The 24,077-nt window shown below is 41.4% G+C and overlaps 1 protein-coding gene across 3 annotated transcripts in view; it reads left to right on the forward strand.

The window, feature by feature from the left end:
* The first annotated feature begins 5,208 nt into the window (after nucleotides 1-5,208).
* Nucleotides 5,209-24,077, forward strand: part of pdlim5a (PDZ and LIM domain 5a) — a 60,990-nt gene continuing 42,121 nt past the window's right edge. For all 3 annotated transcript variants that reach the window (XM_069682928.1, XM_069682926.1, XM_069682927.1), the window contains exons 1-3: nucleotides 5,209-5,314; nucleotides 5,755-6,010; nucleotides 20,617-20,768. In XM_069682928.1, the coding sequence (XP_069539029.1) occupies nucleotides 5,912-6,010; nucleotides 20,617-20,768 (251 nt within the window). In that variant the 5' untranslated portion in view covers nucleotides 5,209-5,314; nucleotides 5,755-5,911. The remainder of the gene's footprint in view (nucleotides 5,315-5,754; nucleotides 6,011-20,616; nucleotides 20,769-24,077) is intronic.

Here is a 24,077-nt window from a genome sequence, read left to right on the forward strand (position 1 = left end):
TTTAATGTTATCCTTTCCTACATGTTCAACACTTCCGCGTGAGATTGTTGTGCCTGAGTTGTGTCACCAGTGGATGCAGTCTTGTCTTCCCCTCTTTATCTAAGTCTGTTTACCCTGTATTATGTGTTCCAGCCTTCCTGGTTAAGCTTAATGTTACAGCTGTTCAACAATTACTTAAGTAAGAACTATTTTTCCACTTGTTCAGCTAAATATTTCAACTAATTACTCTGACTAAATATTTTAACATTTATAATTGTTATAGACAGTTGTTATACTTTAACTCACTATTACAACTTTTCATCCATTACTTTAGCTCCCCTTTTCAACTGTTTATCCTTTACTTCGATCTTATAATTTGAACCGACGACTGTATATATAAATGGACGACACACCTCTATCTGCTCTCATTGTACGAAAGTGAAGCCAAAATAGCCCCTGTGATAGGCGCTGCTATCTTGCGATGGTGACGTCATTTGGAGCCAGAGGCTGCGCAAACCACTTCCACTAACCAAAACACACACTTAACTTAGCGAAAAAACAACAAGGATCCTGCACGCCGACGTATTTACCAGCAGAACAGCTTCTTGTGTTGATCTGAAGCAGACGTTCACAGGTATGGAAACTTCAACGACTGTAGTGATTGTTTTAGTTACGTTTCCTCTCATCGTTCCTCCTCTACTCTGCTAATCCAGAACAGATCGGCTGCAGGAGCCGTATTTGTCAACAGAGCTGTCAATCATCCTTTTAACAGCATTAAATTACCAATTAAAAATAAACTTAAAAATGAACACGTGGACGGAAATCAGCATGATAAGAACTAACTATAATGACAGAAACCATGATTGAGAAAAAATTATGTGACGTGTATTTTGATTTTATAGTTTGACTCATGTCCCATCTGTTAACATGGAGGAGGCGGGCTTTATGACCTATACTGCAGCGAGTCAGCAGGGGGCGATAGAGAGGTTTTGGCTTCACTTTTAGGGAGCTGTCAAGTCGTCCATCTTTTTATACAGTCTATGTTTGGCCATTACTCTTAGCTAATCATTTAAAGTATTAAAATGTTTATCTATCACTATAAGCTGTTATGCTAACTTGTAAACTAGCAGTGAGTAAATAAGGTACCCCTGGTTTGAAATCATACATATGGCCAGAATCAGCTTACTCTGTTTTTTTATGATAGATAATATTTTAAGCAGTAACGGGCACTTGGAGAGAAATAAAATACAAAATCTTGGGCGAGAAAAAGACTACTGTACTAAGCCCACCCCTTACTGTGCGGTATTTACAGAGATGGTTTGCGGGATTAGTTCGGCTTATATCAGTCTGGAGGGGTCAGACTGATTAGATGGCTGCCAGACAAATACTCTCCCTAATATAAACAACCTTACACACATTTGTATTCCTGTAGACGAGTGTGTTTACACCTGTGAGTGAAAGTATTGCCTACCAAATCATTTTGTTCGCCCTCTGCTCATCCGTCTAACTGAACGTGATATCTACAATTTTCAATCTTATATCCCGCTAAACAAATTTGCCTTCCTAAGGTCCTCTAAGAAAGGTTATTTAATTTCTCGCCTTTGCTTTGTTATGATCTTGCAAGCTAGAACCATCCTCCTTGTTACATAATATTTAAGTACATTTTGAGTCACAGTACACAAGAAAAGTTTATCAAACGATCAAACCCGTATTTCAGCATAATTTAGAATTAATGCTTTTCAGACCACAGCTGTTGCCTTCATGCTTGACCTTAAACATACAAATTATACACGAGAGAGTTTGTACGCATGCTGTGACCCTCCAGGTCGGTGTGTGTGTGTGTGTGTGTGTGTGTGTGTGTGTGCGGGGCAGCTGGCAGAATAGGGGGCGGGTGTTCCCCTTTTACTCACATGGATGATGCATTAAATGTCATTCAGAGGGGCAGATTAACATACCGTGAAGGGGTGGAGCTGCTCTGTACATGTGTGTGTTTGGCTGGAGGCTGCTAAGCTGTGATCATTAAGCATGTGGAGAGGTGAGCATATGGGGACTGGAACAGACCATTTGACAGAACAAAGGACTGGCAGAGTGTCTGAGGTTTTGTGCTATTGCACACTCTCTATTGTTGGTGTTTGATATCATTATCCTCTGGCCCACATATCTCCTTTGTTCTGTCTGTTACAGTTTTCGGCCATTGGCCATTTTTGACAATAAAAACAATTTATCAAATGTCTTCAAAAATTGAAATACACTTGTGGGGCCCATATTTTAGAAATTGTATCTCCATGAGACTCAAAACCAGCCTACTTGTCACACGGGACTGTGACATTAGGGGTCACCTTTAAATCCTGTCCTACCAGAACTTTTTCATATTTAAATACACCTTCAAAAACTATTTTTCAGGGGCAGTTCTCTTGAAGTCCATGATCCTGTGAGATAGCATCATCTGCAGTGCACGATGTACTCTATAGAAACAGGTCAACCTAGTTCTGTGAGTAGTAAGAGTCAGAGTGGTGGATGACTTTTGCACAGTCACTGATGGTTTCCTGTGACCTTAACTTGAATGGTCTCCACTAGGGCTGGGCAATATGACAATATATATAGTTTATCCGTATCGTGTCTATCGTGATGTAACAAAACCAGCGGCTGAACCTGGAGCAGACCATAGAGGGAGGCGTTGTTTATTAACATGGATATTAATGTGCATTAAAGTATTTAATTCACTCAGGACTGTCCAAAAACAGGCTTTGCCATGTGGTTATTTCATATGGACTAATTAAATTACCAGAAAACATGATATGTCGTGATATGTATCATTATGGAGATATGAAAAATCCTAAATTGTGATATAGGGTTTTGGCCATATCGCCCAGCCCTAGTTCCCACCGATGACCCGGTATTTAAAAATATTAGCCATACCTCAAATAACTTGCCACGGGACCCAATAGTTATAATCAACCTAACCTTTCACCATCCTCTCTCTCTGTCTTACTCTGTCCGTCCACTCCTGATTTCCTGTTGTTCCTGTTCACCTTGGATACCCCTGAGCGTACGGTGTTATATGTGCAATCTTACCAGAAACAGAGCGGGAAGTAACTGTTGTTGCAGGATACAACATGTGAACAACAGTGATAAACTGGTGTGCAGTGTTTTTCATTAATGTAACAACAGGGACTGCTGGCATTAAGCTGGTTTCTACAGGGCAGTCTGGTGTTCAGCACAGCATCAAACAAGGCTAACCAGGGCTCACTCATCATCCATGTCATCGCCCTGTATAAACATGTGTTTGATCCTTTTCTACAAAAGGAATGAGCATCCATCTGTGCTATGGATCAGAATAAACATTGTGCTTTTTAAACTTGCTTTGTTGTAAAATTTAAGTTACCCCCAAAGCTCTGCAGCAGTCACAGGGTTAATGACTCTACCACCTCTGCTCCTTCCAGCACCTGCTCTGCTAAGCATGTGTTGTCTGTGATATACCCTTTTCCCAACGCGATGATGCAGGTTTTTCAGACCCGGGAAGACCCACGTATAGATGCTGATTGTCTCTTTTCCCGTTGCCAGTGGAGTATACTCCTGTCGGTCTCTTTTCTGCTGCGTCACCGTCTGACGTCACAAATGCGCCTACTATTATTTGTAAAGATGTTCGTTTGTGACGGAGATAGGCAGAATTTGTAGCTGAGATTTCAAGGAGTTGCAAAAGTTATAGACGGAGCATAGCATCGCGCCGGGAGGGGGCGGAGCTTAACATGTTGACAGCGGTTTTTGGGTTCCCACCAATGCCGATCAAAGCCGAGGCGATATTTACTCGGGTCTACTGCAGAGACATTTGACCCGGGTTTGAATGCGATTGTAACCTTTCCCATGAAGCAAAAAAGCCGGGTGTTAGCCGGTTTTTTGACCAGTGGGAAAGCGTCTTTAGACACACTGTGTGGTAACCTTTATTAAAAGGCTAATGATGAGCATACTGTGTTTATATGTGATTGTTTCATCTTCTAGCCTTAATCTTTATGATGTTATCTTATTAAAAGTGTGAGAGGCGATTTTAAAATAGTATTCAGCTTGCTTCATGATGCAAAGGTCAAATAAGATCCTGTTTCCTCCCCCTGTAGTCCCTGCAAATCAGTCTTTGGAGCACTTTTACGCTCTGCATTTTTCTTTTTCCAAAGATCGTCCAGACTTTTCTCTCCTCTATGTTCATGTCCAGCTTCTCCAACAAGCTTCGACTTTCCAGCTCCTCTTAGATATATATGTTTCTCACTAACAGTTGTACTTCGACTGTGAACTCAGCAGTTATAACTAGAACTTTAATTAACCCAGCTATGAACTGGCAAGACATGCTGTGTGTGTGTGTGTGTGTGTGTGTGCGTGTGGTGCGTGTGGTGGTCAGGGCCAAGAAAGTATTAGGATGAGGGTTTAATTGAGCCACTACTATATCACTCTTAATACAAAGTCAATATTGATCCGTCTGGCCAAGAAAAGGAGAATGGAAGGAAGCCAGTGCACAAGTGCAGAGGGAGAAGACTTGCCAGCTGTCAGGACTTAAATCATGAAGAAACTGAGAAATAAGCAAGATGGAAATGATGGTGCTGCAATGAGTCTCTAGATTGCTTACGTTCGTCAAATAAAACATCTCTGTTCAGAAATGAGCACAGTGCAGCAGTAGTGAAACATATCACAGGAGCTGAACACGGTGATACTGAGCTTTCACCCCAGTGTGTCACCTAAAGGTAACCTTTGTGAGGCCTTCGGGACGTGTCCTCGGGTCATGATCTGGTTACGGCTCGTTCCACCTTAAATCAAAAGCCTGCAGCACTGAGTCCATGTTCCCAAAATATCCGGATGAAAGATAAACCGTGCCCTGCCTCCCCTCCCTCCCCTTGTCATTTTCTCTGTGTGCAGTGCTCCCACACTCTTTTCCTTAATCCCCCGCTGTCACCCCCCTTTCCTGCCCCCCCTCATTTTTTTTCTGAGGGATGTCTCCTCCCATCCCCTAATCTCCCCCTTCATATCATCTCCTTGATTTCTCCTCCTCTTCTGTGTTCCACTCACTCCACCCATGGGCCATTCCCCTCCTCTTTCTCCTCCCTCTCTCCTCCCAACCTAACCTCTAGCCGTTCTTCCTCTCGCCTCCCCGTTCCTCACTCCCCCTCCTCCACCTTTCCCCTCCCCTCTGTCATTAGCGGGTATATAAGAGCATTGCATCCCTCTGCAGCGCTCTCACACACACACAGTGTGTTGGCAGGGAAGGGGATAGTCCAGGGGAAACTAGGGATTACATTGTCTACCTGCTTGTGAAGGAATTATTCTCCTCTCTGGAATAACCATTAAACAGGTACAGCCTTTCCTTTCTCATAATCAGTTATAATTAGTAATGTGCTGTAATTATATTCATGCTAGCTGTAACTATCCTTTTATTTTTCTGCATGAGTATCTGTTTATATCTTCACCTGCTTATGAGCCAGTTGTAAAATAAGCCTGTAACCATTTTTTTCTTCCATAAAAATCCATGTGGTATATAGTTTTTTTGATTTGTTAACTTAAACTGTCTGTTACTACAATGTTTGATTTTATAACACATATTTTCCTAATTTGCTTTTCGCTGGCGCTTCTCCTCTCCTCTCCTCCCTCTGCATTGTCCTCTTGACCCCTCATCCTCATTTGAACACATCCACCCTCAAGCCAATAACCACACATGTCCCATCACTTCCTTTGTCTTATATAGCCATACAACAACAAATCTAACGTATGCTTCTCCTCCATATCTCCCCTCAGATCTCGGAGCAACATCTGACCTGAAATTTCTGACCCATCAGCAAAACCCAGTGACATCATTGTCATCGCCTGACCTGCAACATTTCTCCCTGCCCTCAGCATCATCACTTCTCTGTAAAAATCAATACCCGGCGCGTTTTACATCATCAAGGCGACCATGAGCAGCAACTACAGCGTCACTCTCTCAGGCCCCGCCCCCTGGGGCTTCAGGCTGCAGGGGGGGAAGGACTTCAACATGCCCCTCGCTATCTCCAGGGTAAGACACAAACACATGATATTTCCACTCCAGCACCCTGTTTTTCCTCCACACACACACACACAAGCAAAAACACTCACTCATCACATACAGCTATAGAATGGCATCCCTGCAATGCCATATGGCTGATAAGTAATTTATAAGATGAAGACTGATTCCAAAGCTTCCTTCCTTCCTCTCTTTCTGGTGGTCTTTTCACCACCTCTCCCTGTTTCTAGTGTCTCCTTAACTCAAGCCCCCACCACCACCACAGTTTAGATAGCTCGACTGACTCATGTGCCATCTGTCATGTATTGACCACACAGGAAACCTTCCCTCGCTCTCTTTGCATTCCACTTCACTGTCTGCAGTGAAAGTGCAGCAATCAAGAGTTCTGGCGCAGAATCCTTGGCTTCAGTCCCTCTGCGAGAACAAGTAACTTGATGGTCCCTTGGTTTCTCGGCCTTCATTGTTACCTTTAGTTGCCCTTTCACTCTGCTGTTCATTCACACATTAAAAGTTCACACAAACACAGCTCCCCTCATCACCTTAACTAAAGTCCGATCCTGACACACGGTAATCCTTTTTCTAAGTTTGCTCAGGCTTCTGTTCCGTTTTTGCCGGGATGATGCAGCTTCATTGGCAGGCACACGAAATCCAGTGTGAGGCACACGCACACTCTGCACCCACGTTCACACATAGAGTACGGCCGCATTCACACAAATCACTAACACTGGCAGTGTACAGGCTAACAGCAACATGAGACTGATGATGGATGGCTTGCCAGGTTCTGTGCCAATCCCCCTTGGGGCCGCTTTGGGTTGCCATGTTTGTGTTATTACTTTGGATGTGATACTTTTCCCACTAACTGATGCCATGTGTATTTTTACCACAGTTCTGTGTTTGTGTGTGTGTGTGTGTGTTTGTGTATGGGAGTGTGTGTGTATGGACTCAAAACTATGGAGGACACTATTTGAGTAACTGAGAGACAACGAATGATGGACAGAAGACAGAAACAGAAAAAGGAATCAGAAAGAAAAACAGACAAGCTAAAATTACACCAAAGAGACTCAGTATACACTATCATGGATTTTGACATGTGGAAGCTGTCACATCTGAAATCAATTATGAGAAAAACTTTCTAACTAAATCCTGCATGAACAGAGAAAAATGATAAATGGAAATACATGTTGACGGTGGTCAGTAAAGATTTTCTTACTCCAAGAGACGTTCAGGATAAATAAACTTTAATTTCCAAGCAGCCTTCGCTGATCTTTACTGCAGTATCACATTAACAGTTATGTGGTTTGAGGTTTCAAGAAGTTGGCAGGAGTATGAATCAGTAAAGGTGCTGTTTTGGGTGCAGATGTAGTAGATGTTTCTTTGGCCTGTTTAAGACCAGTGCTGGGTAACGTTACTTTTAAAAGTTACTCATTATGTTACAAGATTACTGCCATTAAAGTTTTTACTTTTGCTCATTACACGTTGGTTATAATGTCAGGACGGCGTGTAGCCTACTGTACATTTACCTTTGAATGAATTGACTCCACCGTCATTGCATAGCCTCGTTTACAGCCCATAATCTGTAGCTCTGCAGCCTAATAACAGGAGTAACAGACACAATATAACCTTTACAGCTCTTTATTATGCCAACAGTGTGACAGTGAACTGGGCAGAGGCATACATTATTAGGCACAGCTGTTTCTATGACAACAATACAACACAGGCTCTTAGTCCCACCAGTGTTGTGGAGCTGTGTTTAGCTGCAGATGCGTCTTCAAATTTCAAGTAGAGCTCTTTGCAGCTGACGAGCACTTATTGTCCAGGCACAACTTACACTTCACAGTGACATTGTTTGTGTTCCTTTCGCCAAAAAAAAATCAAAAATAATGGGAATATTTCCAAGAAGAAAATTCTGTCCTCTCTGCCAGCTCGCTAGTTGAATGAGCTAGCTAGCTACGCATACGCACTGACACAACTGTGTTTACCTTCTGCTGGTACGCAGCTACCTGCAAAGAAGTAGGAGGGAAACATAAACAGTGCTTCAGGGATTTTCTTTTTTTTTGTTGCAATAAAAGGAAAACTAACACGTTATGTTACGCTACGTAACATTACGTTACTCTTTAAAGTATTCCGACTTCTCTGACGGATTACTTTGTAACACGTTACCCCCAACACTGTTTAAGACCATGAAGTAGTAACTGGATAATATGAAGTATTTTTTTAATAATTCCAGTTTAAGGAATAAGTCACATCTAAGTATATCAGCTACAAAGTCCTCTTAAATTAATTATAGTGACACAAGAATAAAACATGGGACTTATATTATTTCCAATGCCCAACTGATTAACATTAATGTACACCTTGTTGAAGTGCTGACACACCCACTTTTTGAGTGTAAAAATCTAAACTTGATATTGTCCCTGGTGATAAATGACCAGTTGTATCAAACCAGTATTTTCTGCGGCAGTTTCTGGAGGCCTAAGATATATTTTCTTTTTCCATTTTTTAAAAAAAATATTGCAATTTTGTGAAACAGAAAGGCATTGTTTCTGTTTGGAATGACATAAACTGAGTGTAGAATGGATATGATTTAACTTTGGGTTTTGCTTTTTAGTTTAAGTCACATTTTAGTCATTTTTACCCTTTATACTTTTAGTCTAGTTCTAGTCAATAAAACATCATCACATTTTAGTCTTTCCTTTTAGTCAACTGATTGATTAGCCTTATACAGGTAGCCTATTAGAAATTGGTATCAAAGTGACAGGGTTTACCAAGTGTTTGAATCTGTAAAGCACCATTTCAACACTTTTACTTGGGTAATATCCAGATGCCTTACCTTGGATAATCTAACCTGGACTCTCTCTCATCGATTCTTTCTCCTAATTTGTAGCCACAGGGCATCTCTCCGTCTCTTTAAGTGTCTGTTTTAGTTTTCGTTGAAGAAAACAAAACATATGTGTCGTCAAAGATCTATTTTTAGCTCATCAACCTTTCGTCTTCGTCATGAAAAAAAGTCGTTGACGAACACTTATCCACGTACTTTTCGTTGACGTAATTAACACTGCTCTGAGAAGACAGACATGTAGATTAACATTGGAGGAGAGTGGGAGCATGGTCGTACGGTGATACTGATATGCTGTGCATTTGAAGGAATCTAAACATTGCAGACGAAGACTAATGGTGACTTAAGGACTGATGACAGCCAGTCTTTTTGACACAAACACATGATGTCACTCAACAGGTCATCTATCTAGATCTGCCTCTCTGCCCCTTTCATTTTTATCATACCTTCATCCCCTCCTGGCTTCCTATTTGTTTTTCTCCCCCTCCTTCTACGTCTGTAACCATGTTCGTCTCTATTTCATTGGTCTGTGGCTGTTAAATCTTACATAATATATGACTCACTCCTAGCAAACAATATACTTGTGTCTAGATACAAGAATCAAACCAAACCTACATCTTACACCACCTATTAAATCCATTTTATGGTGATGAAGGGCAGTGCTACTGACCGCTAATCACCGACCAACTGCCCATACACACTGGCACACACAACAGAAACACACACAAACACACACACACATATGTTGCTATGTGCCAGTCTGACCACAAGGCTGGTTCTAAGGAGGTATAGAATAAGGGCTATTAGAGAACACACCACTGCTGCCAAACCACACTCACCCTCACAGCTGCTGTTGCTAAGCTCTATACATACATGAACATACTGTATGTTCTCTCTAAGGCACGAGTTATAGCAGCAGTATAATAATATTGTATCATGGGGTCAAGCAGTTGTAACCTCAACTGCACGTCCTGAACTCTCTGCCCAGCGAGTGCTGTTGTTCTCACAACTTCTTTTTCTTTTTTTACGATATGAAAAAAGTTTCATTACGAGCCAAGATTGACAGTGTTGCTTCTCAAAGTGCCAATGAAACTTTTAACCACTGCATACCAGTTAAACATTGTCCATAAAAGGGGATATTTGCAGAAGAAAAAATTATAGTAAAAGCCGACAGTGTGAAAGAGAAGGGTTGTTCGGTTCTCCTAGTATGTATATTTATAGCCTGTAGTACCTTAAACATGTTCCAAATTATTCTGTACACAGTCACACATGGATGTACAGCATGAAATAGAAATGTGTACCTTACATCTGTGCTAATATGCCCACTGATGCTCAGGGACGAGCAGCTGTTGATAGACTTAAAGAGAATGATGGCTGTAGCTTGGTGTCTTAATGATGCTACATTATTACCTTTGAGTGAAGCAACCATAATCGAAACACTGCTGGAAATAGTGAGCAGAAAACAGCCTGCAGGAGCAACCAAGTTACCGTTAATACCCATTAAACCCATTTATTGTGAAATCCATTTACTTGTTTTCAGGATCAAAGCGTTCTCAAGAACAAGGCCTCTCACGTGTGGAGACAGAAGAGAGCCGTCTACCATTCAGTTAAATTTACAGCACAGTGAATCAATATTTCAACGTTTTCCGAGCGCAGCCCACTTACAGGATCCACTGCTAAAATAATTTAAGGGAAGGCGGCCCAGGGGAGCATGTGCATTAGGCTTCTAAGAATAGATGCATCATTTCACAGGTCGCCTCCCATGGCTGTACTCGCTCCTCGCAAACTGGTTTAAGATCTGTCTCTGGATCTAGACTTTATTTGACTGGTTAGAAACAGCTAAATAATGCCAGAATATGTAATCTAGACTGTTTTTTTTTAGTCGGAACTCATTGTATTGCTTTCATTCAATGTTGTTTGAATCAAACATGGATATGTAAAACGCATCAGCAAATTTTAGGTCTCAAAGGTCATTTTTTAAAGTGCATTTGAATTTTCTTTTGTTCTTTTCTTTGCTTAAATCCATTTCAATTCATCTGAATGTCATCACCGATTAAATCCTTCATTTTCAAGGATAAAAACAGGTTTTAAAGAACTGGCAATCACGCGTCATTATGTTCGTACTGTGACTACAGCAAGATGAATGGACACCTAATCTATATTAAAACCTTTCGGAGGTAGAACGCAATTCCTGGAACAGCATCAGGGGTGGCTCCCTTTACCTCCCCAGTGATGCTTTTCAACAGGCGATGATAACAACCGACCACAGTGATGGCTCTATTTAAAACCTGCTCTCTGTCTTTCCTCCCCCCGTCCAATTTCTTCCTCTTACAGAACTTACCTTTAACTCACATTGCATCAAGGTCTCAAAGCGGTAATGTTGCAAACGTCGTGCCTTAACCTTTTGTACCACACTTCCACAGCCAGTTGACGGCTTCTCCATAGGAGTTAATAGTACTTAATCTATCTTAATCAAACAAGTCCCATGCGTCCCTCTGAGTATCTATCTATCTTAGAAAAACAGCCCCAGAGCCAGAATCAACATTTATCATTTCCTCTCCCACAAATCAATCTGTCAGTACGTATGTGTGTGTGCCTGTTGATGTAGACTTGTTTTATTTGGAAAGTGTAACAGACTAGACTTTTTGGGGTTCACACAGCACTCCACAATTAATCTTTCAGTCGGCAAAATTTGTTCAATTTGACGTTGCAGTTTCAGATTTGGCATTGAGTTATTTTGGCTCTTCTGTGATGTTATTCTTTTATGACTCTGAGCTATTTTTAGGCACTTGTGAGGTTGGTTTGCACCATTATGCCAGTGATGAGTCGGAAGAAAAGAGGGCGACTACTTTTTGTGAAATATTGATCCCTCCATTTTGCATGTTGACAGTTATGTGTTCCTACTGGTGGCCTTACAAAAGGCACTTCTGTCTTCACCGGCAATGGACTGACTAATCTGTTGTAAAAAGCCTTATCAGTGCCACACATGCCAATGCATGACCCATGTTGAAATGGAAATCACACATTGAAATACTCTCAGTTGGCCTTGTTCAGCTTATTGCTCAAGTATTGCTGAGTGATAATATACTTTAGCTAAAGGGATAAGTAGAATTTTTCCTTCTACACATTCAAACTGGGCCCCTCCTCCTGGGCTCTTCGTCACCAGAAGCGCACTCTCAGTCTCTTGTGCGAGAACATGCCCACCCCGCCGAGCTAACACCGACAGCATCACGGTTACCTTAGCACAAGCATGCTAACTGCCGCTTACCGCTGCGCTAGCATGCTAACCGCTGGTTAGCTTGTCCTACCCGGTTTGAGGCACCTACCTGTCCAACAGTAAGAAGGCCAACCATGTTCGCCGGTCTGAATGGGGCCCAGTTGCTAATTTGAACCACTCCCACTCTCACCTATACGCTGTGATTGGCTCAGGGAACCACGACAGCGCCCCTCCTGAAAACGTCCCGTGCAAAGCAAAACAGAATAGATGCAGAGGGAAGGGTCTCACAAGGGTCTGCACACACACTCTCACCAACACACATGTATAGAGGCCCATAAGTGATGATTTCTATTATACTTGTAGAAGTGTATAGTTTATTTTTCTAGGAAAATCCTCCTTATTATAGCTTTAAGCTCCTTTGTAGTGCTTGATTGAAGCACATACTAAAAGACATTGAAATAAAAAACATTTGACACACAACATAACTGCACAATGTCCTTCTGAATTTGAACACACAAGCTTTTTCAATTATGCTATTTTAGTGTAACATGAATGAACAGAATTATTTGAGGCCAGAAAACTTTTATGACCCTGACAGACCTGCTCAGCCGGCAGTAAATTCACGATGAATGGTTTGAATGCCCTATTGTTTAATGCAGCTCTAATGCATTTTCCACAGTAGCTGCTAAGTCCTCTAGTGTCTGCTCTGCCTTCCTCCCAGGACACTGGCCTTACAGCTGGTATCTTGTTTATTTGTAATTGTATTGGTTGACTGAATAAAACTTAAATGGCTGTGGGTAAAGAGTTCAGGAGAGGGGAAATAAATCTTTTGGTCTAACAGCAGGGGCTATCTTCTTTCCTCTTTTACTTTTAAATAATGCTTTGTTTGGACATGGTGCAGTGGAGTCTAGGCCCTGATGACTGATGCCTATGACCAGAACACCACCAGGCTAAATTTCAACAAGCTTAAACAAACTTTAAAAAATGTTTTTTTGTGTGTGGTTTAGGCCTCAGAATTATTGTAGTTCTGGCATCTACAGATGCCAATATCTCAGGGTACAGGAGGAATCAAAAACGAGTTGCATTCAACTCACTTTTAAGTTGTATAGAAGAAGTTTCAAATGCCAGAGCTGGATGAATTTGGTTTATTAAAGAACACTGAGTTCTAAGCTTCACATAATATCTTCAGAACATTGGACATCATTTTTGCTTTAACCCATTGAAATGTTTTTGGGCAAGTTGGCTGTAGCATTCCAGTTATTATAAGCAAGTCAAACATGACATAACCTGTAACTTCAAACCCCTATTTTGGATTTATTACCGCGTCTGAAAGTGCATGCCGCTGATGACGCACGAGTAGCTTACAGTGCGTTCATATGGAATAAGAACAATCCAGTCTTGTGTTCATGTGGCTGTGTTCCTGGATGTGTGTTCCCGAGCTCTGCCAATGCTGAGTCCCCCAGCACCATGACAATCACATCATTGAGTCTGGCTGTGAATGCTGGCTTGTTCACCTCTAGTTTTAGCAAGGAGCCATTCGCTTTTACAAGACAAAATAATGACGTGGATTTGTTGACGCTGATCTGGTGTATTTTTTTGTTACAATATAGCCCCCTGTTACATACATAATCCCTTACTACATTTCCATGTAAATAAGCATGTATCAGGAAAGTCCTCATAACTTGAATGCTGTTTCAACTCATAGATTTTTTTAATGTACCCTTTCCTTGTCAACCAACGCAACTTTTTTAACCCTTTTTACCGCCATGGAGCAATGTTGTTATGAATGGTTCCCTGTTAATGCCATATGCACCTCCCTGCCAATTACACAATTAGACTGAACTACAGGTGGCAGTAAAGTGCCAAGACATGCTGCAACTTCCCTGCAAAATCAGTAAAGAAGAAGAGTGCTAGCAGGTTAACACAGAGGCAATCTCAAGATTTCCTTTCAGTGTGCTGCATTGTTACTGAAAGAGACCATTCTCTTGTGATTTACTAGGTATTAACGGGTCTAACCTATGCCGAAATTTCGACATCATGATGCAGATTTGTTAGAAGTAAAAATTCAAGCTTTGTCAGGTCTGTCCTCGAGAGGAGAAGAAAGCTTTTAAAATGCTCGTTTGTTGAACGGAGGTCGGATCGATCCGATGCATTCGAGGAAGTCGGGAAATCTGAACGCTGAGCGGCTTTCGTGACACAGCCTCAATTGAATTCATCTAAAGTTAAATTTTAGGTCTAGAACAGTTTGTTAGCTGAACTTACATGCAGATGTCTGTTTATAGAGATTATGAGAAGCTAAATCGTCGTCAGCCATTACAACGGATTACGTTCCGCCTGCTTTTGATCTCCTCACGGACTGTTTTTCCTGCGTACACCTCAGCCTGCTGATACGTGATTGGTCAATGTTACTCGGACTACAAGCGTAGTTCAAACAGAAACCAGAACACTTGCCTTCCTGGAAATCCACGTCCCTGCCTGTAAATAGAGATTGACATGGAGGTAAACAAGGCTTTGAAACCTGCCTTATTTCAATGAATCGTCACTGCATGAATGTTTTGTACCGAGAAGGAAATACATCTTAGACATTTTTAAGAGGATGGATGCACAGTATGCGTTTTGGTGAGTAACAATGAATGCAAAGTTAAACTTTTATCACAAGAAAACTCACCAGGACAGGTGTAGTTCATACATATTGTGTCTGTGATAGAATTTCAAATAGACATTAGATGTTAAATTTACAGCACCCTGTTGAACATTAGCATTATTAGTAAAACCACGTAAGAGTGCAGTTGGGTTTTTATGTCTCTGTGGGTATAGTAATATCAGGAGATTATGCCTGAATGGGAGGCTTCTTGTAAGTATGGCAGATCTCTTGGCCTGATTCTCAATCTCATGTGCAAAGCTTTACGTTTAATATGTTTAATATGTACAATGCGTACAATGTGTTGTTTGTGGGTTTGGCAGCTGTACCCACAGTGAGATATCTCAGGAAACTCAGTCCGATAGGCTATGGCTTTTTCTTATTATGGTCTCATGCATTAACACACAAGTCATGCAGTGATTATTAGACACCGATGCGCACGCGGCTTTAGGGGGAGAAGCAGTTGTTTTCAGATGCTTTCATTAGATTGAAACTGTGTGTGTAGGGGCGTACATGCATGCACATGTGCAAACATGCGATATGCGATACTGTTACAGGAATGTTTAATCATTTAGAGAGATCAACTTGTGGGCTGAGGCCATTTGAAAAAGTGCCTTTAACATTATATTGATTGTATTTCCCTGTTGGCGCGCTTTCTATAAAGAATATACACTAGAGTCTGTACTCTTTTCTCGTTCCCCTCTTTACAATGTAGTTCCATGTTTGACATACTCATACTGTAAATACTGTTCCTCTGATATAAGACAACCCTTGGTAGGGCTTTTGGATATGTATGGATTGTAAATGTCTATGCATTGTAAAGCAATTGGCTTTAGATTCCTTCATTTGATCTTAAATAGCTTAACTTTTAACCCTCAAGCTATCAATCTGCCAGAATCAAAACACAGCCAAAAGATGGAGATCCCATTTCAGGTATTTCCATGATGCTGCTGTCATGACTGCATGATCATTCAGGAGCATGAGTCGTAAATGAAATGTTGGCTAACACAGTTTACTACGTGCTACTGATGGATCACACAGCTAGGTTGAGGTGACGTGTGCCCCTGCCTTTTAATCTTCCCCTTTCTCTCTGCTAACTTTTTCCATCCATGTGTCCGTACCGCCGTCAAGATTCTCACTTTTTTATTTCTTCCACTCTGTTTCACACCTCCTAAACTCTCCCCGTGCTTCTTGTTATAACTTTTGTTGTTATTTTTCTGTTTACTTTGTTGCTTGGAGATCAGCGCACGTAGCTGTTTTCCTGCATGCTTTTAATTTTAATACTCATACTCGAGGAGCAGAAAAAGTTTGCGCAAGGGTTGTTTGAGCAATTTTCTCTTTTTAATTGGGATTTAAATAAAACAATAGGACCATTTCTCATCAAAGGATAAGCTACTGGATGCCATGCCAGATATTGTGGATGTTCGAGCAACAAGGAACAATCTATGTATTCGTGTCTCCTGCGTTCAGTGTTTCAATCATAGCGTGATGTGAACCATCTGCCTGTCATCTCTGACACTCTGCACGCTGAAAGCAGGCATTGTTCAAAGCACTCAGGCTGGTCAGTGTATGTTCAAACCAGACAATGTTTCAGCACTCCAGCAGGGCTTCAGTGCTGTGTGTAGAAACCACCGTTTTTTGTTTTTTTTCAGAGCACTTAAATCAGACACAAAATGTGTTGAAAACTAATGTTGCTGGAAGCGTAATGGCGATATCATCTGTGAAGGCTTTAACACGCTGTATGTGTTTTTCTCATTCTTTTGAATAAGGGGTCCCTTCTTTGACTTTTGGATGAATGAGTTAACAAGGTATGGGCTTTTTTTTTTGCCTAATAACCAACCTAGTTAGCAGAAAACAACAGCTGAAAACAGGCTGATCACAGTCACACATTCTCTGTGACTTTGTTTTTACAAGCAGCACTTTTCATCCACAGTTTCTGTTTTCTTTCGAAATTAAAAATCCCCATGTTTGTATATTTACGTCTCTAATCTGTTTAAGTCACTGTTGGTCGTTCATCAGAGGCCAGATTCCTGCAGGGGTTATTAATACAAGTCACAGTCGAGCGTTAACGGATGTCCCTGCACATTTGGAGCTGAGCTCAGCCGCTGTCAGAGAGTGTGCTTGAATGAACAGCATGAACGGACACATATGTTCTATATGTGTCTGGTTATGCGCGTTAAAGCTGCTGTTTTTTGTTGCGGTCGAAGCAACAGAGCCATTAATCAAATACCCTGGGAAAGTGGAAGCGTTTCGCCTGTAGCATAGAGGGATTATTTAGATTTCTGTTTCTGATTTTCTCAATGATTTGTTGCTCTCTCTTTGATATGAAAATTGAGACTACTTGGAATCTTTTTAATCATTGTGATTGAACACAAATGTTTGTGTTTGGAAACAGATTTTCTCCGAGCATGAACCAATGAATGATTTATTTCTCCTGATGAAATAGAAATGTATAGAGTTAAGAGACACAGATTAAACACTCTCATAGTTATTTTGATGCAAGCAAGAGGCAGAGCAATGTTTCATGAGTCAATGCGTGTCTGTCTGTGTGTGTGTACGAGGTAAGAAGGGAGCACTAATTGGGGGAAAACATGTAATTGAACATTTTGTGGTGAGCGTTTGGTCCATAACAGTGCCAGAGTGGTTAGCAGAAACACACCACTTGAAAGAGGTCAAGATGTACACAGGGTAACAAGCCCACATATTCAGAGTGCCCAGTAGCATTTTTTCTCCTTCTCCTCTGTTTCTCCCTTCTTTCCATCCATGCAATTTTAATCAGTGTCAAGTCGATCCCTCATTACTGTCTTTTCTTCCTGCCCTCGGTGGTTGTGAGGGGTGGTGAGTGATGTTGCGTGTGTTGGGCTAATATGACTATAAAAGGTTGGGGCCGCAGAGCCTTAAAGCTAATCCGGGTTGCAGAGCCTCTTTTATTAGCCCGGCCTGTGTCTGTCTGTCTTTGTGTGACTGAGAGACAAAGATAGAGGAAATGGACGTAACACGCTAAAGATCACTAAACCTACATTACACCCTCTCAACCTTGACTGTCACTTCTTATTCAGCCAAAACACATTTTCTTCCAAATTCAGTGCAGCTACGCTCGGAGTGTGGCGGCTAAGAGCCACTTCATAGCTAGGACAAGCACAGAAGTGGTCTGTGTGCATGTGTGGGTCTGTGTGGTCCTTTTTCATAGTGTCAAAAGAAACAAATGACCTCACTCCCCCTTTGGACATACGCGGGACCGTCTGTGTGACCAAGAATGGTCAGAATCACAGCTGCCAGCTGCTTTTGTTCTCTAAGCACTTTAAAAATATCTTTTTCATTAAATTAATGATACAACAAACACACAAAACCAAATAGTTTACTCGATTGCTTACTCTGGTATTGGTTTGCAAAAATAAATGATATCAGTGAGTGTCATGTTGATGTAACGATGCCTTCGCATTGGTCTTGTGCTTTGGCGTCATTGGAAAAAGGCAAGAGACACAGAGTGAAACATCCTACGCACATTTCCAAATTTGTCACTGTCCTCCCTCAGCCTGCTGATAAGAACGAGTCTGGTTTATATGACACATGCTGCCGCAGTGCTTTGCCCTGTCTGTTGGCAACGGCCACTCTGAGTTAAGGGCAGCAATAAAAACTACATTAACCAAACTAATAAAGTTTAAATTGTCAACCAGAAACAAACCAAAAAGTCTCATTACATGATATTTATGTTTGCGGTTAACAAAATGTTATTTTTACATTTTACTTATTTGTGTCACTGTTTCTTTAATCGTTTAAATTAATTTGACCAACCTGAGTAAAATGTACTCAATAAAAAACACAATTATATTATTATATTTGGCTGCAGGCTAGGGACCGCTCATGTTCCTGTTTATTGGTAAGTTGCCTGGCAACTGTTGTCCAACACTCGTTTTTAATATGTTCAGCATTGCTCACAAATGGATGGACAACAACATCAATTAAGGAAATGGACAATGTTAAAGTGATATGATTATAGTTATAGATGTAATGTTACTGACGAGCACATAATTGATACAGTACACCGTTTGTGCATGTTGGAGCCATGTTGAACAGCAGGGTGGGTATTAAATACCAGCTCAGCAGTTTAACACAGTTCTTTTGTGCGGCTTGAATCTGTTTCAAATTAAACAGCTTCCTCCAGAGCGGAAATGCAGCGTTAAACTGAGTTTGGATGCAGATTTTTAAAGCGCTTGAAAGAAATCATGAAACACAATGAACAGCAGTGACAACAGGAACTGAGTGCTTGCGTAATTTACGATGCGTACGCTCTAATATTTGTCTGGCTTGTAATTGTTTTCTCAAAACCAATTAAACTGTTATATGTCTACAGCATGTAGTGCCCCATTAGCTATTTTTCACCTTTTTAACTGTGTGCTATGCTGAGTATAATGGCATAATTGCTTTTTACTGAGGCTAGATTTGCTTTACTCAATCTTTATTGGAATGGTAAATTATGTGTCGAGCTCAATGTCATTTTTTTCATTACAAAACTCCTCCTTTGTCCATGGCTGATGTTGAAATGTGCTCTAAACTCTAAATAAGGTCCTTATGAGGCATTATCAGTTTTTATACATGTGATAAATAGAATCTTGGCTGGTAGAGAGCTCACCCTGTCGATCAAAGTTGACTCCTTCGGTCCTGGGTTCAATTCAGCCTCTGACAGGTGGGATTCCGGTGGGTGTTGGCCTCTACCAGGTCAGTCACTTATCACTGATTCTATTTGGGCTTTTCATGGACAGGATCTCAAGGCTCAGCCAGGGGGAGGAGAGTGTCAGGATTTGGGGACATCAGAATATCATGCTTTTTGCAGATGATGTGGTTCTGTTGGATTCACAGACTGCGACCTCTGGCAGGCACTGGGGCAGCTTGCAGCCGGGTGTGAAGTGGTTGAGATGAAGGCCATAGTTTTCTGCTGGAAAATGGTTCATTGCTCGGGCTGGGTTGGGAGAAAGTTTGGGCCTCGAGCAAAGGAGTTTAAGTATCTCGGGGTCTTTCTCATAAATTATTGTAACATGGATCCTGAGGTTGACAGACGGGTTGGTGCAGCATCAATGGTAATGCGAGTGTTGTACCGAACTGTTGTGCTGAAGGGGCTGCTTTCAATTTACCAGTCAATCTACGTTGCAACCCTCACCTAGGTTCAAGAGCTTTGGGTAGTGACCGAAACTGAGATTGTGGATACAAGCGCTCATTGAGTTTCTTCCACAGGGTGTATGGGCTCAGCCTTACAAACAGGGTAAGGAGCGCAGACATCCAGAAGAGGCTCAGAATAGACTCCTACGCATCGATTAGGATGCCTCCTGGGCGCCTCCCTTTAGAGGTTTTTCCAGGCACATCCAACTGAGAGGAGACCCTGGGGTAGATCCAGAGCTCGCTGGAGGGGTAATATACCCCACCCGGCCTGAGAACCCCTAGGAATACCCCAGAGAAGCTAGAAAACATTGCCAGGAAGTCTGGGCTAATTTGCTAAGCCTGCTGCCACCACAATCCAGATAAGCGGAACAAAATGGATGGATTACATTATGGCTGCGCGCTTTTTTTCTCGCGCATGCTGTGGTTAAGTGACGTTTTGAACTCTTCTCTTTCCTCTTAACAAGTTGAAGGCCCAGTATGACAGCAGGTCATAAAGAAGAAACAAAGGTAGCTCGAAAAAGAAGGCTCCTGCTATTAGACATGCATCAGTGAATGTACAGTAGATCCTCCCTCATGTGATGACAACAAGGTCTTTCATTAGCTTTGGCCAAAAGCTTCTGTAAAGGAATGAACCCATGAATCTTGTGATACATAAAGAGGGAACCCGTACTTTTCACTTCACCTTGACCCACCCTCCTGTTTAACAAATCTGACTGTGATGTAGTATATATATAACTGAAGTTGTTTTTGGTGCCTGTCTTTTGCAGCTGACAGATGGTGGGAAGGCGGCTAAAGGCGGTATTGCTGTCGGAGACCTGGTTCTGTCTATTGACGGCATCGCCACGGAGGGCATGAACCACCTGGAGGCCCAGAACAAGATCAAGAGCTGCTCTGGCAACCTCAGCCTCACCCTGCAGAAGTAAGCAATGAGCTAACACTCAGTGTACATGTGTGTAGTTATAAAACAGAAACCGAGTCATTCTTTTTATAATGTGAACGAGAGTGGGAAGCCATTTATCTCTTTGTCTATGAGGACACAGGATCCATAAAACTCCCTTTGAAAAGCTTCCAAACAACCCATCTCTGCACCAAATTTACAGTTCATGGTTCCCCTTTCAACCCCAGACACCACGCACACAGGCAGATGTTCACTGTTGTTGTAGGAGTTAATCTTCTCTCTAACGCACAGCAACACCATTAGTTCTGCATGATTTCCCATTCCCTGAAGTACATAGGAATAACTGCAATCACAGCGAGAGCATCACACATGTGGACCACCCTCTTCCCCCAAGGCCTACTCCTCACTATGTGGTGGAATCCTGTTGTACAGTGGAGGAGATTTATCACAAGCAGTTGTCTTACTGTGCCTGTGTGTGTGTGAGTGTGTGTGTGTGGTTTTAAATTGGTTCTCATGTGGTTTGAATTGTCTGGTTCTTTGGCAGAACTTGTCCCTGTAGGCATGTGCGTGTTTTTATTTGAACACTGTGAGATAACGAAAGACGGAGCACATTAACAGTTGACAGGACAAAGGTAAAATGAACAGATTTTGCTGTTTATAAAATCCAAATTGCTAACGTAATAAAAAAAAGCTCAGGGTCGTCTTTTTTTCTGTGTGTTGTTGTGCGTGTTTAAATGCGTCTCTGCCTCTGCATGTCTGGATTTCACATTCAGCCCTCCCCTCATTTGAGGCTAACTGAGCATGTCCTCTAATCTATGTCCAAATGATGACAGAGTGAAGATGTTTGTTTTTGGTCGAGTGGCAGAGAACACAGGCTGCAATACCACAGAGCTTACACTAACTGAAGGTCAGGGTGCTGGTTCCTGTAAAAGACAGACCCATGATGAAACTGTTTTTTTATACTGAGTGAAGCAGGTCTCGGAATAACGCTTGGCTGAAGGTGATTTACATGTCAGAGCTGGACTTCTAGAGTGATGGATGTTTTTTGTACAAGAGAAGGTCAATAAGTTTGGCTGACAACGATATGGAAGATATACAGCCCGTCAGTCAAGCGCTTAAACTGAAATTGTTTTTGCAGAGAACAGAAGTAGTGAATTGATTCAAACCTTAAAGCTGTTTCAACCTCACTGTTAACGCTCCTTACCTTTTGATTCTTACAAGTTTTCAACAGATCCAAGCAAGGGCTCATGGTTTATGTAGCAGAACATATACTTACAATACTTCCATGTATATGACACGACTATTTGATTCAAAGTCTCTGTGCTTTATCAAACTTTTGATGACCTGGGCACTCAGCGAGACTATAACCAGCTAATTGATTATTATGACTGACACATTATTCTTTTTTCATGTAGTTGGACATTAATATCACTTTCTTGACAAGATTTAAAAAAGAGCATCAGGATCATTCTTGTCTCTCTGTATTATGAATTATGGCTACAGCAAGGAGATGATTAGCTAAGCTTAGCATAAAAGCAAGAGACCCAATGAAGCATCTAGCCTGGCTTTGACCAAAGTTTCAAAGCACTCTAGAATAGCACCGTGCCAAACCAAGAAATAGTCCAGCATTAAAATACTGCTATGGTTTCTTTTTACAGATTAAACAAGCGTGTTTCAGAGAGTTTTAGAGGTACGGGGCCGGTGGATTTATGTAGTTTATGATAGTATTGTTCTTATCTTCTTTGATGAAATATTTCCCAAATTGTTCTATTCCTTTGACACTCATTTATCCTTTCATTGTTAATGTTTTTAACTGTAGTTACATCCAAAATTACTTCATTAAATAACCAAAAGAGCCGCCAATTACCAGTGTACAGAACAACTGTTATGTAAGGGTGTGCTTGTTAGGCGGACCAGTTAAAGGATTATCTGTGCTTCATCACTCTGTTTCTGTGGCAGACATCAGCCCTTGAAGGCTTGATTCATGCGCTATTGGAAACACATGGAACGGCTTGTTTCATTAAGTGGCAGTATTATATCATTAAGGCTGTGCGAGCAGGCAGCCATGTTGGGGACAGCTGGCTCCAGCTTCTGCTTTAGTTGAACACTTTTGGGTCCAGAAGATTGACAGTAATCCCTTCACATTCTCCAGAACCCATTTACTATAAGAAATAAGAGTTTCAAGGTTTCTTTCTGTTTGTTTCTTGGCATTCATTGGCACTGCGAGTTAGACATACTGTATATCCTAAGAGTGTCATGCCTAGGTCAACATCTGGACTTTAATGGGTTTAAATGCGTAATGGAAAGAACCAATCTAGTCCCTTGTTTCTGTTCAGTTTTTATAGGCGTCACTCGCGTCTCTTTTAGTTTTTCCATCCTGCCTGCACATTTAGATTGTGTTTGTCACCGGGTCAGATAGCAAAAGGAATGATAACACTGAGAAGACACAGAGAAATGTTAATGCATGTGGTGTCTGTGTGTGTGTATATTTAAAAAGGAGACAGGTTGTTATTCCTTTTCCAAATAAAGGGATGATGGGGAGAAGAGATGGACAGCAGATGTGTGAAGGACAAGAAACGGAAAAACTGTGAAATATAGTTTTCATATAAAGCAAATTTAGACTGACATAAAGATGAATTCTTCCCAGCTACAATTATTTTTTAAGGATGACAGGGCCGATGTAAAGAGCGCCAAATGTTTCTGGCACTGACCTCACACTCCGCCTAGCAAAAACACTGGAAGAAAAACAGGATTTATTCACTGAAGAGTAAATCCAGATAAATTCATGAATGCAAATACCAAGGTAACCAGAGTAACCATCACACACTACCATTCATTTCGCTGTCTGTGAGACTTTCCTTTTTTTCTACAGTGGAAAACATAAAGCAGCGTTAATTGTCAAGATCTGAATAAGAGGAGCGATAACAGGTGCCAAAACAAAATCAGTGTTTCCATTCTTCAAAGCTCTGATCAGCCAATTTGAGCTGCTCTTAGCGGTGTCAAGAGATCTGTGCACGATTCAGACAAAGAAGAATTACTTTGATGAGCAGCAGATTAAAGACATCTTTGATTTCTGTTTACAAACAATGGCTGTTTTGGAAGTCGACTGATTCCCGTTTAATGATTTTTTACTTCAAGTACATCAAAGGCTGTTTTTTTATCATTCACCCAGGAATGACCCCTCTTTGATTCTTTTATTGATCTTTTTAACTTAAAGGATCACAAAAGTACTTTTAGAAGCTTTCATCTGTCTTGCTTCACTTCGGTCTCAGTTTGACCATTGAACATTCTTGTGTACATCCTGGCATCTATAGCTAAACTATATTTGAC

Source organism: Semicossyphus pulcher, unplaced genomic scaffold (genome assembly GCF_022749685.1).
Source record: "Semicossyphus pulcher isolate SPU_LCO1_2020_fin unplaced genomic scaffold, fSemPul1.0.p SCAF_6, whole genome shotgun sequence".
Taxonomy (NCBI): domain Eukaryota; kingdom Metazoa; phylum Chordata; class Actinopteri; order Labriformes; family Labridae; genus Semicossyphus; species Semicossyphus pulcher.